The following is an 18,367-nucleotide window of genomic DNA, read 5'->3' on the forward strand; positions in this document are numbered from 1 at the left end:
CAACAAAGCCGAACATTGGAAGATTCAGGGCAGACAAGGGACTTCTTCCGACAGAGCCAAGTTAAACTATGGGATTTGCTACCCACAAGAGGTAGTGGGAGTCGCCCACTTGGGTGGCTTTAAAGAGGGTGAGACAAATTCACGGAGGAGGAGGCTATCAATAGCCACTAGCCATAATGGCTGTGTTCTACCTCTGTTGTCGGAAGCAGTCAGTCTCTGCATGCCAGATGCTGGGAATCGCAAGGGAGGAAGAGTCCTGTTGCACTCAGGTGCCGCGTGCAAGCTTCCCAGGGGCATCTGATCGGCCACTGTGACTATGCTGGGCTAGATGGGCTTTTGGCCTGACCAAGCAGGCTCTGTTGATGCCCATATGAATTTTAGATTGTAAGCTGCTCAGGCCAGAGACTTGTCTTTTCATACTCTACAAAGTGCTATGCACGTTGATTGCCCTGTATGAATACACGCCCTGGTGTAAGCTTTGCCACAGGGAGGGAAAAAAAAAATCTCAAATGCAAGAGCAGATTAAATAAACACTTTTTTTTATTAAAAAAGACAATAATCATGTGAATGAGGACACATTTTAGAATTCAGCCACCCTTCGCGTACATATTGGGAGGGGTGGGAGAGGAAGAGAGGTCAAAACAAGCATTTGCACACACAATATTAAATGCACTTCTGGTGGATGGGTCTTTTGCAAAAGTTGCATTTCGCTTTCTTTTGAGGGAGGGGAAAGTCAGTCCGATTCTGCCATCCTGAGTGGAAGTGCTGGACAAAGGGAATGAGAGGGCTTTTGAGATCTGCACCATCCCTTGCCTCTGCTTGGTCTAGACTAGGAATGGGAAACCTGTGGCCCTCCAGATGTTGCTGGACTACAGTGCTATTGTTACTGCAAATAGTGATGGGGAAAAGCTCCCACTGGTGCCAGTGAAAGGTTGAAAAAGCTCCCATTAGTGGCAATGGAAGCTTTCTAATATAATTTGCGGTATGTATTGGGTACTTTTTTCCAGGATTGCAGGGAGAGATGGAAGGCCTACACCAGAGACAGGGAACCTTCTGCTTTCAAGATGTTGCCAGACTACAAGTCCCATCTTCTCCGACTGTTGTCAGTACTGGCATTCCTGTATTCCTGGTGTACACATTCTCATTCCTGGTGTACACAAAGCAGCAGAATGATGTGGGAGAATGAATTCAACACTTCAGGCTGTAGGTGGGTGATCTCCCCTTTTTTAATGCCCTGCATCAAAGACTCCCTGCAAATAGAAAGCCAGCATGACGAGCAAAGCACTGGGAGAAAAACCTTGCCATGCTAGTTTTCTGCAGGCAGGGAGCATTTTTTGTGGAGGAGCATTCAGAAGCAAAAGCCACTACCTGAAGTGGCACGGTCCAGCTGTCCTTGTGATACAAGTCATAATGGCAAGGCAGCCATCCCTTCTCACAAACATTTTCTGTTATTAAAGCTAACACACAATGCTAATACTTGAAATACCACAGCGAACATCAATGCAGCCTGGCAGAAATCATATCTACCGATTGGATTCACATTTGGATACAAAATTTACAAAACTGAATATGCAAATACACAGATACGCAGGGGAAAGGCATCAACTCTGGCTTTTGGCAAAAACCAGAGATTAAAAGGAGTATTATGTGGCTGATCACCCAGTTTAACATAAAAGTTCAGCTAATTAACTTTCCTGAAAAAATTAAAGGCAAAACAAAAGTATTCTTAAAGACTGACAGGCACCAGTATGAGTCTTCTGGCTAGACAATGTTCAAACTTTCTGTTGATCACATTTTTAAAGACAAAAGCAGAAGATGGGTAATCATCAAAAAATTAGGGTTTTTTTTTTAAATACAAAGTGCAAATCGAAGGCCGATACAGAGGCATTTTGAAAGTGTTTGCAAAAGTAATTGTTTTAGTTTGGAAGCAAGGCAAGCACACCTGTAAAAAGAAACTCTGAACAGCGTTAGGCTACAAGCATATGGTCTCCATAACTACAGTGTGTTGATTCCTTCCCTTCTGTTGCAGCAAGGCAGCAGTGGAAAGTTCCGCTGCTAGCTCTCTGACAAGAAGTAGTTTCCCAGGAGAGAGGAGGGAAAAAACATTACTATGCTTATCATATTTTTAAAAAGGCAACCTCTTGCTCCATAGAGTAGCTGAGAAACTCCTCAGCCCTGACTCCCTCCAAATTCCTGGGAGATTCAGGGCATTTCAAATGTCACAGGGGGAAAAAATAAACCAAAATAAAGAATGAGGCTTCGGAAGAGGCAGCCCAAGTTTGAAAGTAAAACTTTGTTCAGCTGAATGGCAAAAAGGAACTGAGCTGCTGATGGTCACAAGATACAGACGTGACCCTTACGCTGAAATAACCGCTTCTCTCTCCAACGCTGCCTCGTGCTTTTCCATACGTCAAGCTTCCCGTGAAAGAGCCCCGCGTTCCTGCCATCGGCACCCTCAGCGCTTCATTCCCACAATGCCTTGCAGCATGTCTATGGGCAGCGGGAAGACAATGGTGGAGTTCTTCTCGGCCGCGATGGTGGTCAGGGTCTGCAGGTAGCGAAGCTGAAGGGCCGCGGGAGACTCTGTGATGACCATGGAAGCTTCTTTCAGGGCCCTGGAGGCATTCATTTCACCCTCCGCCGCAATGACCTGGAAGGGAGAAAAATCACAGATCCAGAAAGGCGTTTGGAGTATATTAATTGCTCTACCCACTTTTGCCTCTGTCCTCTTCCAGTACTGGCATGTGGTCCTTGGAAGGATGTCCAAAAGGACATACAGCCTTCGGGCTGAAGAAGGTTCCCCAACCTTGGTTGATTGGAACAGAATTAGTTCTTTGGCACCTTTAAGTCCATTCGGAACACAGGAAGCTGACTTCTGCTGAGTCAGACCATTGGCCCATCGAGCTCAGTATTGCATACACTGACTGGCAGTGGCTCTCTGGCATACACTGACTGGCAGCCCTAACTGGAGATCCCGGGGATTTAAACGGCCTTCCTCATTGGCCCTCAGTGTGGCAGATAAGACCATGTGCTGTCAAGATGGAGAGCAAAATCTCCGGGCTTAAAGAAGCCTTCCGCTTCAATCCTAACCTACACAGATGCCAAATTTTCATTAAAAAAAAATTGCAAACTGATGTGGACAAATAAAAGAGCAAAAAGGATTGATTCACCAATCCCTCGTCTTGGGTGCCCACAGTTGAGACAGGGTGTTCTCCATCTCTTTTGGGCCTGGGCACCAATCCTTACGAATCATGTGCACCCAAGGACACAGCCAACATTTGCCAGGCCGGACACAGCAGCAGGGGGCAAGCTTTTTCTCCAGGAAGCTTGCCTGCTGCTGGTGGTCTTCTCAAGTGAAACCCATCCCCGGGAAACCTGCCAGGAAGCACCAAAGAAGTCTTAAAACCATTGAGGCAGAAGGAACAACTCTCCAGTTTTGGCACAAACTCCTTTTGGTTTTGTTATGGAAACGCAACGCAAGAGACTCGCTACTCGGGGGGGGGGGGAATAATGAGGCCTCTGGAGCCCGTGTTTGAACAACCCTGAGTCATCCTATCTGATTGTGGAGAAAAACTGCGGCCGCCAAAGGACATGCGGGTGTCAGAAGCAGTTCAGCATTTGGAGCTTGGCGTACGTTCAAGCGATGGGAAGGGGCTGCAGCTCAGTGGCAAAGCAGAAGGTCCCAGGGTCAATCTCCCAGCAGAAAAGAATGAGCTACTTCAAACCTGGCCTGACTCAGTACAAGGCAGCTGCCTGTGATCTTTTGGGGAATCATAGAATAGTAGAGTTGGAAGGGGCATATAAGGCCATCTAGTCCAACCCCCTGCTCAACGCAGGAATCCAAATCAAAGCATTCCCGACAGAAGGCTGTCCAGCTGCCTCTTGAATGCCTCCAGTGTCGGAGGGCCCACTACCTCTCCAGGTAATTGGTTCCATTGTCATATGGCTCTAACAGGGAGTTTTTCCTACAGGAAGGGTCGTAGCACAGTGGTAGAGCATCTACTTTGCATGTAGAAGGCCTCAGGTTCAATCCCCAGCATCTCAAGTTAGGGCAGGGAGAGTCTGGCCTGAAATCCTGGAGAACAGCTACTAGTTGATGTAAATCATACTCGGCAAGATGGATCAATGGTCTGACTCATTATAAAGGAGCCTCCTACCTTCTTATGACCCCCTAATTTTTTTTTTTTTTAATCCCACACCAAGTCAGGGGCTACTTCTCCCTTTTGGCAAAAGCTGTCTGCTCCCCTCCAAACCACATAGCCCAGGAAGGCTGCCTCCATATCTGCCCAGCCACTGCCACATCTTGCACCATGTTGTGATGCTGTTATGTCAACAGCAGAGACGCTTAGTCACCGTGATACTACAAGATGAAGGCAGGCCATCACAGGGATGGGAGACTTTTGGCCCTTCGAATGATGCTGGACTCCCAACATCCCTGACCATTAGCCATGCTCACCGGGACTCTGATGAGAGTCTAGCCACACTTGGGAAGGCCACAGGTTGCCCCCCTCCCTTTCCACTGGCTCGAGCACATGGTCATCCATTTGGGAGGGGGCGTGTTGCTGTCTATGTTTGACAATTATCTGTCAAGTATCTAAAAGAGTGCCTTCCCAGTATCAACTATCTCAGACCTTATGATCAGAAGGCAAGGCCTTGTTGGTGATGCCACCACTGAACGCTGCTTGGTTGGTGCTGACCTGTAACAGGGCCTTTCTGGTGGTGGCTTCCCATTTGTGGAATGCCCTTCCCATTGAGGTGTGTCTGCCTCCAATCACTATTAACTTTCAGGAGGAAACTGAAAACATTCCTTTTTACCCATGCGTTCGATGGCTGAAGGGGACTGTTCCTGGCAGCCTGGAGATCACTGATAAAAACACTCTTTCAAGCTGTGTTTTTAGATTATTTGCAACTGGTTTTTTAGAATATTTTTAAACTGTGTTTTACAATAATTGTAATTGTGTTTTAGAACGGTTTTCATTTTTACTTGTGAAATTGTTGTGTTTATGTTTGCTGCCTGGTCTCCTTTGGGAGGAAAGATATAAATTTAGATGATGATGATGGGGCCTGAGGAAAAGATTTAGGGCAGCCTAAGAGGCAGGGGAATGTAGGTGGCTCTCCAGATGTGGTTGGGCTCCAACCCCCATCAGCCCAAGCCAGCACGCTCAATGGTCAGGAGTGATGGGAAATGGAGTCCCAACAATATCTGCAAGGCACCAGATCAGGGAAGCCTGGTTTAGCATGACGTTTAGCCAGCATGTCTAATGGATGATGGGTGCTGTAGTTCAGCAACATCTGAAGGGCCAGAGGTTTCCCCATTTTCTGCTCCAGGCAATGATCTCCTTGACAAGTCATTGAATAAGCCATGGGTGGGGAACCTTTGACACTCCAGATGACGCTGGACTATGACTCCCATCGCTCCTGACCACTGAGCATGCTGGCTAAGGCTGACGGGAGTTTATTTTATTTATTATTTGATTTATATCCCGCCCTTCCTCCCAGCAGGAGCCCAGTTGGAGTCCAAATGTCATCTGGAGGGCCACAGCTTCCCCAACCCTGGACTAAACCAAACCTGTGGAACCTCCCACCTTGGCTCTCGCTTCGCGGGTGGCTTCTGCTTCAGCGGCCATGGCTCTCTGGAGCTGGAGGGGCAGCTTGACGTCCTTGATCTCCACTCGCTCCACCTTGATGCCCCAGTCGTCTGTGGCATCATCTAGCGTGGCCTGTTCAGAAAAGGAATCGTGCAGGAATGCAAGTCAGACCTCCAGGTATTGTGCAAAGAGGTCCGACTAATCAAACAGAGGTCAGAGGAGATGAAACAAGTCTCAGCAGATCAAGTGAGCCAATGTCTTCGTAAGAACCTTTCTTCCTGCAAGGTGTTAAATAACCTTCCTTGTCCGTCTTAAGCCTCAGGCAGGCATTTGCATGCGTCTCCGTACAAACTGAAACATCTGGCTGAGCAGATGCATTTGTATTTTTTTTAAATAACAGAATTTATATACCACTTCCTAGAACAACAAAAAAGACCTCGACACCACTGTTCTTCAACAGTGGGTCCCCAGATGTTGGACTACAACTCCCATCGTCCTTGGCCATTGGCTAAGCTGGCTAGGGTTGATGGGAGTTGTAGTCTGACAACCAAAGTTTGAAGAACGGCGCAAGTCTAAGCCGTTTATAACATACACAGGCACAATCCCCTTGTTGTGCCGTTCCCCGATATCCCCAAACCCTCAATGGGATGCAGTTTGAACATTACTCAGTTGTACCTGCATGCTGTGTGCAATCTCTTCCCGGTCGGAGAGGATCTGAGCGAGGTTCTTGGTCCCCAGCACGTTCCTCAAGGTGGTCTGAGCCAGGAGCCGCGTAGCTGAGTCTGCATTGGTGATGTTTGCGACAGCCAGGGTGGCATTCTGAACTCGGTAATAAACCACGCCATCTACGTTCACTGTCACTGAGTCTTTGGTAAGAATCTAGGGTAGAAACAGAAGTTGGGGGATGGTGGGGAGGAGAGAGGAAAACGATGAAAGAGAAGAATTACAAAACGAAACAAATCGCAGCTTAATCGCTAACTGCAGCTCAAATGCCCCCTTGCTAATCAGACCGTCACGAGTGGGCTATCCGCTACTTGGCAGTCGTCACACAGGAAACTTCTTTGCCCAAGTTCTGTATTTGCAGTTGCTCAGTTCTTCAAGTGTGCCACACCTGTAGCGGTGTTGGATTTGCAAGAGGTTTTCTGCACCTGGCCAAGTTATTGGAGAAAACGGCTTTCGACACTACGGTTACGGGACATGACAAGACCAAACAATGACTCCTGTTTGAAAACACCCTGCTTTTCCCACCCTCCGCTCTGCCTTGTGCAGACACTAGCTAAGGCCTCTGCATCCTCTCTCGGCTTGCTGAGCTTCAGCTGATCAAAGAGTGATTTTTGTAATCCAAAAAGGTATTGTTAACAATTTCAGGACTCAACTGATCGCTTGCTTTTCAGCAAGGATCTTTAATCCTCTCTCTCTCACACACACAACCATCAAGTAGTTCAACATGTCCAGTAGGTTTACAATCCAGTTACAGCAGGTATGGGGACCTTTGGCCCTCCAGGTGCTGCTGAACTACAACTCCCATCAGCCCTGGCCCGTGGCCATGTTTGCTGGGGCTGACAGGAGTTGTAGTTCAGCAACATCTGGAGGGCCCAAGGCTCTCCACACCTGTGTTACAATCTACGCAGCCTCCAAAGGAACTGCTCTACCTCGTTCAATTAGCTTACTCTTCGCAAGTGAGCAGTCCTCAGCCAACAATTAAAGGCCCTCTGTGAGGTCATAGCAGGCCTCTTGGTTATTTTTGCAAGTGGAAGCCTTCTGGCTTGCCATTGGTTTGGCTGCTCTGATGCCACCGCTTCCTCGAATCTTCTGTTTCAGACTTTGTTCTCTCAAAGGGGTAGACAGCTCTCAGGCGAGAAGGAACCTCTCTACACGGAAGCAGGCACAAGGCACATGAATGGAGTCCACTAAGGAGCAGCCCCGAGCAACCCTCTCCCACTGACTGTGGAGAGGGACTCCCAACAACCTTTTCTGCCATTGGCAGTTTCCTGCAGATGTTGAGAAGCCGGGAAGACAACAATGGACTCTCACAGCAGCCCCTGTGGCAGCAGAACCTGTGGCCTTCCAGATGTTGTTGGACTACAGCTTCCATCACTCCCAACTGCTGGCTGAGGCTGACGGGAGTTGGAGCCTTCCAGAATGTTGGATTCCAAGTTCCCCAACCAGGCAATCCCCCAGCACCGCCTTCTAGAACTGATCCTCTAACACAGTAATTCTCAAACGGTGCGCCCAGGCACACTGGTGCGCCCTAAGAGGTGGCTAGGTGTGCCTCAAATATTATGAAAGTATATTTTAAAAATGAGAAGAAACCCATTTGTATAGGGTAAGTAATAGTTTTCTATAGTTTATTTTTATTCATAGTTTAAAATATATCAAAATATTTTGTACACGAAGTGCGCCAGAAAATTTTTATATGTTTTACAGTGTGCTGCGAACCAAAAAAGTTTGAGAACCACTGCTCTAACAGCATACTACAATATGGCAGACTCCGTCTCATCCTAGCAAGGCATACTTAGATCGACTGTTCCTGTGTTGTACCTTCCCCACGCATCAGAAAGGATGCTTCCTTTTTCAAAACTACAGTCTAATCTTTGTGTGTTTATCCAATTACTCACCAGCTGATTTAAAAGTGTGTGTGCGGGGGGGGGGATTAAATGCAAGCCTGTTCTATAAATGGATGGGGAGCAGGATCCGTGGTGACATCACACACCAGGTAGCCAATCAGCATGGTACACAGCCAGGGGCTGCATCAAATTTGCAGTAATGGTTCCCTCCCTGCCCCAGAGCTCAACAGGCACTGTAGGAAGAAGCGCTTCCAAATTGGGCTCATTGCTCTAAAAAAAAAAGTTTCTTGAAGTGCGCAGCCTTCGATCCCATCAGTGGAGGCTACTCCATTTGGGCGCATGGGACAGTGCCCCACCAACCCCCGTCTGCTGTCAGCCAAACCCCATCTGCCTGCCTTTCTATTTACAACCAAGTCCAGGGGGTAGCAATACAGGCTGTGAGCTTCCTCCTCCATTAACTTGGTTTTGCACTTGCAGAACTTGGCAGGGAGGAGGATGGGGGCGAAGCTAGAATGAGTTGGCTCTGCCTGTGATTGGCTTGGGCTCAGCCTACTGTTGGGCGCTCTGCTTTCTGCCCCACCAGTCTGAGTGGGCACCAGCCGCCTCTGGATCACATGCTGCATTGCAACAGAGCTTTATCTATTCCCTGCCTTGCGATTCTTTCTCTGCACGGAGGAGGGCAAACCGCAATGTCCACATTCAACCCTGGTACACCTGGGCTGCATGCTGACTCACCAACAGTGAGTCAATATTTCCTGGTTTGCATTTAAGCCACAGGTGTTGGCCCGGTTTATAAAAATGCCTAATCCCCTGAGAACTGGATGGGGAGGGTGTTGCAGCAGCAAAGAATGTGGGCAATGCCAGCAACAGAATTGGCAGGTGCTTTTCCAAGGGCATAGACTGGCACCCAGCTGTCTCTAGCTGTGACGTGTTCATAGCAGCCCTGGTATAAGGAAGGAGCAGCCAATTCCCAGTGAGCCTTTCCCTCATTATATATAACACCAACAGCGCACAGTTATGGCATTAACAGAAACCCAGAAAAAAAAACCCTGCTCCAAATAACACAGACTAAATATATCATTTTATAAAAACGGCATTTGTATCTCACCCTGGTTCTGAGGAGCGTGCACAGGGCTCAACCCTCCAGCCCTCGTATTTTTTTCACGTAACAACTTTGTGAGGTTAAATTATAGTTGCAACGCAATTTCTCCTTACTATAGTGCATTTTTGCACGTTGTTTTCACTAATACATGCAAATATACATACCTCTAGGTAGGGAAGCCCTGGACAGCTGCTGCCAGTCAGTGTAAACAATATAGAGCTAGATGAGCCAATGGCCTGACTGCAGGAGGCAGCTCCTTATGTTCCCACTGTAATGTATTTATATTATTATAATCTGCTTATATTGTAAACAGAAAAACCAAATGGGCACTGAACCAATAGCAAAGAGGAAGAAGCAAGACTGAATGCCATGAAGATTTCATTATTTCTGGAAGACGCATTTTCAGAGGAATGAAGTTCCATGTTGCAGTTCCTGCTCCTTTTACTGATGCTGCTGAGTCCTGCCCTGCTATCCGCAGCAGCAATCCTGCCGCGGCTCGCGGAAGGGGAGCGCAGGGACCCCAGAGGAGCCCCTGTAGCCCCAGGGGCCCTCGGCCAGTGCCCCAGCAGGCCGCCCTTTAGAACCGGCCCTGCTGCTGAGCTGCGAGACAGGAGTGAGCCTGCTTTCCCAAATACAGCACTGGCACTGAAACAGAGTTCTCTTGTAAGAACTTAAAAGCAGCCTTGCTGGACCTAACCAGTGGCCGGTCCAGTCCAGCATCCTGTTCTCACAGTGGCTAACCAGATGCCCTAATGGGAAGCCTGCAAGCAGGACCCGAGTGCAAGAGCACACTCCCCACTTGCGATTCCCAACATCCTGTCTCCGACTCGAACACAGAACACAAGCAAGAGTGGCCATGGTCATTTTAACGTTGTTTAGAATCGAGCCCCAACAGAGATCTGCATTATGTATTTACAGCCACAGTTGCAGCATTTTCTATTTTAAGTAAAACAAACAAGCCAGTGGCTCTGTTAATTAGCTTCCGCAATACACAGAAGAACTAACTCAGCCCTGTGCTTTGCTAAGCGAGTATGGCCCTCTCACCAAGGGACCAATAGGGTTAAGAGTGAAACAAGCCAGGATTCCTGGTTTGGACCAAATGGTTTAGGATCATGTTTTGTTTCCCTTTGTGTTAGTGGGAAGGAGTCCTACAAGCCAGACAGGCACATTCACAGGAAGAACATAAGAAACGCCCCACTGTATCCAGCCAATGGCCCATCTAGTCCCGCATCCTGTTCTCACAGTGGCCAACCAAGGCCTGCAAGCAAGACCTGAGCACAACAGCTCAGTGAAGGCAGACCATAGCCATTCTGGCTAGTCGCCATGGATAGCCTGATCCTCTAAGAATTTATCTGATCTCCCTAAAAGCCGTCCAAGTCGGTGGCCATCCCTACATCTAGTTGGCAGGGAATTCCATAATTTAGCTGTGTGAAGAAGTACTTCCTCTTGCTATCTGTTAATGAATTTACAAAAAAAAAAGCATTATGGCTTACCATAGTGTAAAAACTGGGTCTTTACCTTTATGTCAGCTATGAAGAATTAGTGCCTGAATTTGCTCATTTCCCTGGTCATTTCTTTCCCTTTTTTAAAAAATAATTGTTGCTTGGTTTTTAAGCCTGCAGGAAGGAGCTGTCTTGCTTTCTTAATATTTGAACAGCACTTAGAAAGCTTTACATGCTTTATTAATGAGTGGCCGCCCTCTTCAGGAAAGAAACCAGAGCAGCTATCATCGATAAAACAAACTGTACGCACAAACACAGATGGAAAAACATTAAAATAATTAAAAACATTAAAATAATTTGCAGAGGACACGCAAAGTCACGCAGCAAATGGACAAAAGTCACGAAAAGGGCAGAGGCAGAAGCTCACCAAACAGTGACGATGCAAGGAGGATCAGATGCCTCGTCCACAACCAAAAACTCAGCTGCTGGCCACCAGCTCATTCCACCCACCCCAAAGGGCTCATGGAATGCTCAAGGTCTATACTGGACACCAAAAAGGCATACAATGAAGGGGCTAGGTGAGCCTCCATGAGAAGGGCATCCCATAGGATTAGTGCCACTACAAAAAAGGCCCTGCTTTTCGTAGCCATCCATTCTGCTTAAGTTGGCAGAGGAGAGGAAAGCAGGACCTCAGACGCTGAACAGAATACATTAGGATGGATGGACAGACAAACACACAGAAGTGGGATCTGCAACCAAGTCTTGCAGCGTGGAACAGTCCTGTTCCTTTTTCCAGCCAGTCAGGCACACCCTCCTCCGTTATTGTTGTTATGTGCCTTCAAGTCGATTTCGACTTATGGCTACATTTCTCCCGCCAACCCCCAAAACTGTCAGTCAGTATTCCAGGGCCACTGAGCATGCTCAATCTTTTTTTGGGGGGGTTCTCTCCCCCTGTCACACACACACGTTATTATTTTTCTACAGATGTTTTATACTTCAGCAACTCTTAGAATGGGGGGGAACCTTTCTCATCCCGAGAGCCACATTCCCTTCCTGGCAAGCTCCTGAGGGCCACATGGCAGTGACGAACAGGACCAGAGGCAAAAGTGGGCGGAGCAACAAATGGATATGTTACCTTTGTAGTTCTCACTCATCCCCCCACCTCAATCCAAATAAGCAAGAGACGTTATCAGACCTCACGGCACATTGCAGCCAAGCAAAGGCACTCCAGGAAGGTGTGAAGCAAGGCCAGTGAGGGGTGTGGCCTGGGAAAAGGGTGTGTGGCCTGGGGAGAGTTCCAAGAGCCAGACAGTTCCAGGACTTGGGGTTCCCTACCTCTTCAACAGAATCTCACACTGGGATTTTCCAACACTTTGAAAAGCAACCTTGTGCAAGGTGAATCTTTCCGTTTAAGAGGCACAACAGGATAGGAACAAGGAAACGAGAGAAACAGAGAAAGGGAGAAAGAAAGAAAGAAAGAAAGAAAGAAAGAAAGAAAGAAAGAGAGAAAGAGAGAAAGAGAGAGAGAGAGAGAAAGAGAGAAAGAGAGAAAGGGAGAAAGGGAGAAAGAAAGAAAGAAAGAAAGAAAGAAAGAAAGAAAGAAAGAAAGAAAGAAAGAAAGAAAGAAAGAAAGAAAGAAAGAAAGAATAAAAAACCCTGCTGCCCAGTTGCCTACAAAAACCACAGCCACCTGTGAATCTAATTGACAGAAACGTCAGGAGGAAATCAGGGGTATGGAAGCAGGCAGCTCAGGAACAGCAGATCCATGGCAGCAGACATATTAAGCCTAACGACGATTCGGTTTCTAGCTAATGAGCCAGTTCTGCAACTGTTAGTTAATGGCACAACGGTCCATTTTGGCAGAAGGAGCCGCCGCGACTGCCCCGCTGCACAGAGGGGCTCAGGACCACCCTGGATGATATGTCAGTTGCGCATCTACACCGTACGTGCAGGCCTTTTGTTTTGAAGCCAGCCGGCATGCTGGGGGCTGATCCAGATAAAGACAGACAGAGAGCCTGCTGGGTCAGGCCAGTGGCCCATCTAGTCCAGCATCCTGTTCTCACAGTGGCGAGCCAGATGCCCGTGGGAAGCCTGCAAGCAGGACCTGAGCGCGAGAAGGGCTGTTTTTCCTTAATTGTGATTCCCAGCAGCTGGTATTCAGGGGCATTCTGCCACCAACAGTGGAGACAGAATACAGCCATCGTGGCTAGTAGCCATTGATGGTCTTTTCCTCCATGAGTTTGTCTAATGCTCTTTTAAAACCACCAGAGCTCTAGCCCCCTTGTTCATCCTGGCTGTCCTTTTCTGAGCTTTTTCCAGCTCCGTAATATTCTTTTTGAGGTGCAGCAGCCAGAACCGTACGTAGCTTTCCAAGTGCGGTCACACCATAGATCTGTGTAATGGCATTACAATAGAGGCAGTTTGGTTTCCAATGCCCTTCCGAGCAACCCCAAATATGGAATTCGCCTTTTTCACAGCTACTGCCCAACGAGTCAACATTTTCATTAAGCTCCAAGATCTCTTGGAATGTGAATTTATGGGGGTTTGGTCCACAGCGTGCATCAATGGGACCCTAGTGCAGGGACAGAGAATCTTGAACCCTTTGCCCCCTCCACTGTGGTCCCAATCAAGTCACACACACACCCCCGTAATTTGCATAGGAAAAATAAATCTCATTGAAGCAAATCTCCCCCATTCAACGCAAACTGCAGGTATGGGCAGCCTAGTCTGGATCAGGCCACAGCAAGGGGCAAAGGGTTAAAGCCCACCAATCCCTATGCTAGGATCCAACCTCAGATCAAGCCCTCTGTGCTGGTAATTTGTGTAAAAGAAATCTGTACTTAAGGGCACAAATAGCAGCCAAGGTATCATTTTCCCCACATTGGTTCAAATAATTATTTTCTCGCACAATCCAAAGTACCTCTTAAAGAAACAGGAACCCTCTCAGGCCTTGGTGCTAGACTCTCCCAGCGCACACTGGAAAATTGCAAAAGGTTTGTGGGGGATTTATTAGTTTGGCTCCATTATTGCAGATGACAAAGACTTGGGCCAATACCAAAGGATCTCTATACAACGATGGTGACCAGGACCAAATAATCCTGTTGCTACTACTAGGCATTTGGATAGCACGTCTGTGACTTCGTTTGCACACATGATCTCAGTAATCTCAACAACCACTCTGCAAGGGAGACCTGTGCCATCATCATCTTCACCTTGAGGACAGAGGGCCAAGAGGCATGGCAGCTTGTCCAAGGCCAACTAGTGAGTGAGTGGCAGAGGCGAGATCAGAAGCAGAAGGGCTGAAACTCAGTGGTGGAACATCTGCTTTGCCCCAAATTCAATCCCTGGCACCTTCAGTCAGGGCTGGGAATATCCCTTAACTGAAATCCTGGAGAGCTAAATGAGTCAATGGTCTGACTTAAGGCATTTTCCTATGACCTTCCCAGCCGGTTGCTATGGTCTACCAGCGTACAGTACTGAAATATGAGGCCGCGAGAGAGGGGCAGAGGTTGTTAGAAAGCCAAGGGGAGGAAGACAAGGTACCCTAGCCTATTTATATCAGGCATTCCAGGAAGAGCAGAGAGACCCAGGAAAGGGAATACTTACTTCCTGTGGCGGTATATCGAATGATATGGTCCTCATGTCCACTTTGATGATGTTGTCCGTGCAAGGCAAGACAAAGAACAGGCCTGCAGGGAGATAAAGTGCAATTGTGAGCCTAGGAAGCGGCCGGCTGGATCAGGCCAATGGCCCATTTAGTCCAGTGTCCTGTTCTCACAGTGGCCAATTCTCTGCATGCACACGGAGTCCAGTTTCTAAAATTCTGTCCCATCTCTCCCAGTGCAATCCCAGTGGTGGCTGGGGGCTCCAAGTCAGTGGAATCCGCTCCGGATTTTAGTCCAAACTTTCAAGGAACTGTCCAAGGCAGCACCTTGGACAGCTCCTTGAAAGTTCGGACTAAAACCCGGAGCGTATTCCACTGACTTGGAGCCACCAGCCGCCACTGTGCAATCCATTTTTATTATGCACCTTTTAAAGCAAAATTAGCCAGTATGGTGCCTTCAACTCTCATCTGCCCCAGGACAGCATGGCCACTGGCCAGGGATGATGGGAGCTGTAGTTCAGCAACATCTGGAGAGCACCACATTGGCTATTCCTGTTTTAAAGCAACACATACATAGGCCCAATTAAAACTGAAGTTAGCTGCCCTGATCCCTCATGATATAGCAGGAGACAGTTAAGTGAAATGAAATAAATTACTCAGAGAAAAACAAGGTGATTTTCCACCAGATCACTAGTCACCTAATATAAAGTAGCTATTTCTAGAACGTGACAAAGAACAGCCAGTCGCCTCTTTAAAGGGGAGAGGGGAAGAAGGAGGGAAAGATCTTAAAATTGAACCTTCACATTTAAATAGTTGTGTTTCTAGTGTTTATATTATTTGTTCAATTTACATCCCCCCCCCCTCCAAAGGAGCCCTGTCACAAAGAGAAGCGCACCAAGAGACTTTTGACAATAAAACAGAAGAAATTTTGCATCTCCTCTCCTGGTATCTCTCATCCCCCGCCCTCCAGGGTCCCCCATTTGCAGAGGGAATGTTGACGGGTGAATCGTCAAGTTGGAAACCCTGTGGTTTTGTGCCAAATTAGCAGCTCCTCCCCACGAGGCACAAGTCCAAAGACCCTTTGAGCGCAAGGAACAATTGACATGGCCCTTGAGAGCCTGAGCACTCCAAGAGAGGAAAGGAGAAAGGCAGAAATGTGTGTTTTTGCACACAAAGCAGAACGCCCCCACCGTGTAACTCGGCGACTACTGTCATCTCTGATCTTTGGCCACGCTAGCTGGGGCTAAAGGGAGATGGGAGTCTAGTGACCTCTGGAACGCCACAGATTCCTTCCTGCACAGTGGAGGCTGGTGCCCGTTGAGAGCGGTGGGGCGGAGAGCAGGGAGCCCAACAGCAGGCGGAGCCAGAGCCAATGATAGGCGGAGCCAGAGCCAATGGGAGGCGGAGCCAACTCACTCTAGTTTGGTCCCCATCCTCCTTCCTGCTGAGTTCTACAAGGGCTGCACTGGGACGGAGGAGGAGGAGGAAGCTGACAGCCAGGGCCACCTTCTGGCCTGGTTATAAGAAGACAGCCAAGTGCAAGGTGACAGAGGTTGGCGGGGCAGTGCTCCATCAGCCCCAATGGACCAGCCTTCACTGCTGCTGCTTTACTACCTCGGTCAGGGACAGGGAACCTGCGGCCCTCCGGATGCTGCTGGAGTCCCAACAGCCCCAGCCAGCAGGGCCAATGGTCAGGGATGATGGGAGTTGGAGTCCAGCCACATCTGGAAAGGCACCAGTTCCCCAGCCCCAGATGTAACTGACCAGAGACTGGACCATCATTGCAAAATACTTACCCGGCCCTTTTGCACCTCCTCTGAGGATACGCCCAAGCCTAAAGATGATGGCCCGCTCATATTCCTTGACAATCTGCAATGAAAAAAAAGTCACACTGAGTGCGCAGGTTGCTTCCTCTCTCTCTCTCTCCTTTCATTCCACACATTTCAGTCTATTTCTGTGCTATTTTTCACATCTAACACATTCAACAATGACAACAGAAACTGTTTTTGTGTTTTTTTTAAAAAAAAAAGGCAAAACAGGGCATGAAATTCTGCCACGGTGCAGAAGGCCGCAGGTTTTATCACACGGAACAAACCATAATGAGCCTTTTTTGAACAAAAACAGTGAAGAATTATAATGTGCTTCTGTTTCGCAGCTCACAATGAAGACTCATAGGAGGGAACATCGGAAACTGCCGTATACCAAGTGAGATCGCTGGCTAGATGTGCCAGTCGTGTGCACACTGACCGGCAGCGGCTCTCCGAGGTTGCAGGCAGGCACTTTTGCCAGCCCTAACCTGGAGATGCCAGGGATCGAACCTGGAACCATCTGAATGCCAGGCAGATGCTCTGCTGTTGAGCTACAGGCCCTCCCTGGCAAGGTCTGTGGGTTTCCTCTCCAGTTAAAGAGGCTCAGATAGCAGGTGCTGAGCAAGATCGCTGCCTAAGACGGTGGAGAGCACCCGCCGGTCAGAGGTGACCAGCGTTCCCCAACCTGGTGCTCTACAGATGTTTTGGTCCACAATTCCCATCAGCCCCAAAGCACAGCCATGCTGGCTGGGGCTGATAGTAGTGCAAAACCTCTGGAGGGCATTGGGCTGGAATAGATAATATTGAGCCACATAGATAAATAATCTTGCCTGGTTTAAGGCAGGTTCTTCTGCTGGCTCAACGGGTAAATGCTTTCCCACTGAGCTACAGCCCATCCCAGGAAAGTCATCCGGGAATGGCCCTTCTAGTTGTTGGACTCCTAACTGCCAGCAGTCGCAACGAACATGGCCAGTGGTCAGGGATGATGGGAGCTGGAGTCCAGCAATTGCTGAAGGGCCACTGAGCTCAGTGGTAGAGCATCTGCCTTGCATGCAGAAGGTCTTGCCTTGCAAAGTCCAAATGGTTGCAGGTGATAAAACTGCAGTTTTAAGTGTCCTAATGTGAGTGTTCAGGGATGTCTGGAAATTTAGCTTAAATGACAAAGAGTCTTGCGGCACCTTAAAGACTAACCCATTCATTATGGCATAAGCTTTCAGGGACCATGGATGCATGAAGTGCATTTTGAGTTGCAGGGACGTATACACATGACTGAGGGAGCAGCAGAGCAGAAATGTAAAAAGTGAGGTCAGAAGGAAAAGAAATACAGCAGAACACAGACTATAATACTATATTAACAATTACCATTCACACAAAAAAACAGTTGTTGATAACACAGGCAAACCGGCATTGGTAAACCAATTAACACATGCAGTGTGTTGTTTTTTTTTAATCTTGAGGTTGCATCCAATGTTACTCCTATTCAGAGTAGGTCCATAGACAGGACCTAAGCGAGTCCTGTCTATTCACTTCAGTAGGTCTACTCTAAATTGGACTGGCATTGAAGACCACCTATTAATTTCAATGGGTCCGCTCTGAGCAGAAGATCATTAGATACAACCCTTTGTCTGGATGCAGTTTGCTAGGGCAATGATCCCTCAACTTTTTCCTCCCCACAATTGCTGAGGGACTTGGCAGACCGTTTAATGATTTTTCTGCGGGCTGTAGCAATTGTAATGTGCTGTCCTGGGTGCTGCACGATTTTTACAGACATGAGGCAGACCACCTGAATGAAGCTCATGGGCATTCTGATGGTCCACGGGCCATAGTTTGGGAACCCCTGCCCTAGCAACCCTCTTGATTTGTCGTCACCTGGCATTTCCATGGTGCAGTTTCCCTTGGAAGTTCCTTTGTTCAGAGATGGCCACTCTTAAGGTCATTGCTCCTTTTTGTGCGGGGGGGGGAGAATGGGGAACAGGAATCCTACTTCACAACCGCTTTCCAAGAAACTATTTTTTACCTTGATGCACAACCAGATGGATATTGGGCAAGTCACAACGACTAAGAAGAACGAAAAGATGACCAGGATCCAACCACATAGCCCAAGGCCCACGTCAGGGCCCTCTGAAAGAAAAAAGGCACAGTACGTTTGGAAGTTAAATAGAATTCTATTGTTTTTATGTACCTGGGCAGCATTTCTGTGCTAATTTCTCCTAATATATGCACTCATAAAGACAACCACCTTGACTGCAAGTCTTT

General features: G+C 48.0%; 1 protein-coding gene across 2 annotated transcripts in view; it reads right to left on the reverse strand.

The window, feature by feature from the left end:
* Positions 1-522: 522 nt before the first annotated feature.
* LOC133373711 (stomatin) overlaps positions 523-18,367 on the reverse strand; it is a 29,989-nt gene continuing 12,144 nt past the window's right edge. For both annotated transcript variants that reach the window (XM_061603763.1, XM_061603762.1), the window contains exons 2-7: positions 18,129-18,232; positions 16,100-16,172; positions 14,306-14,388; positions 6,264-6,467; positions 5,586-5,720; positions 523-2,650 (exon numbers count right to left, since the gene is read on the reverse strand). In XM_061603763.1, coding sequence (XP_061459747.1) covers positions 2,456-2,650; positions 5,586-5,720; positions 6,264-6,467; positions 14,306-14,388; positions 16,100-16,172; positions 18,129-18,232 — 794 coding nt within the window. In that variant the 3' untranslated portion in view covers positions 523-2,455. The remainder of the gene's footprint in view (positions 2,651-5,585; positions 5,721-6,263; positions 6,468-14,305; positions 14,389-16,099; positions 16,173-18,128; positions 18,233-18,367) is intronic.

The sequence above is a fragment of the Rhineura floridana genome, chromosome 20 (assembly GCF_030035675.1).
Source record: "Rhineura floridana isolate rRhiFlo1 chromosome 20, rRhiFlo1.hap2, whole genome shotgun sequence".
In the NCBI taxonomy this organism is placed as follows: domain Eukaryota; kingdom Metazoa; phylum Chordata; class Lepidosauria; order Squamata; family Rhineuridae; genus Rhineura; species Rhineura floridana.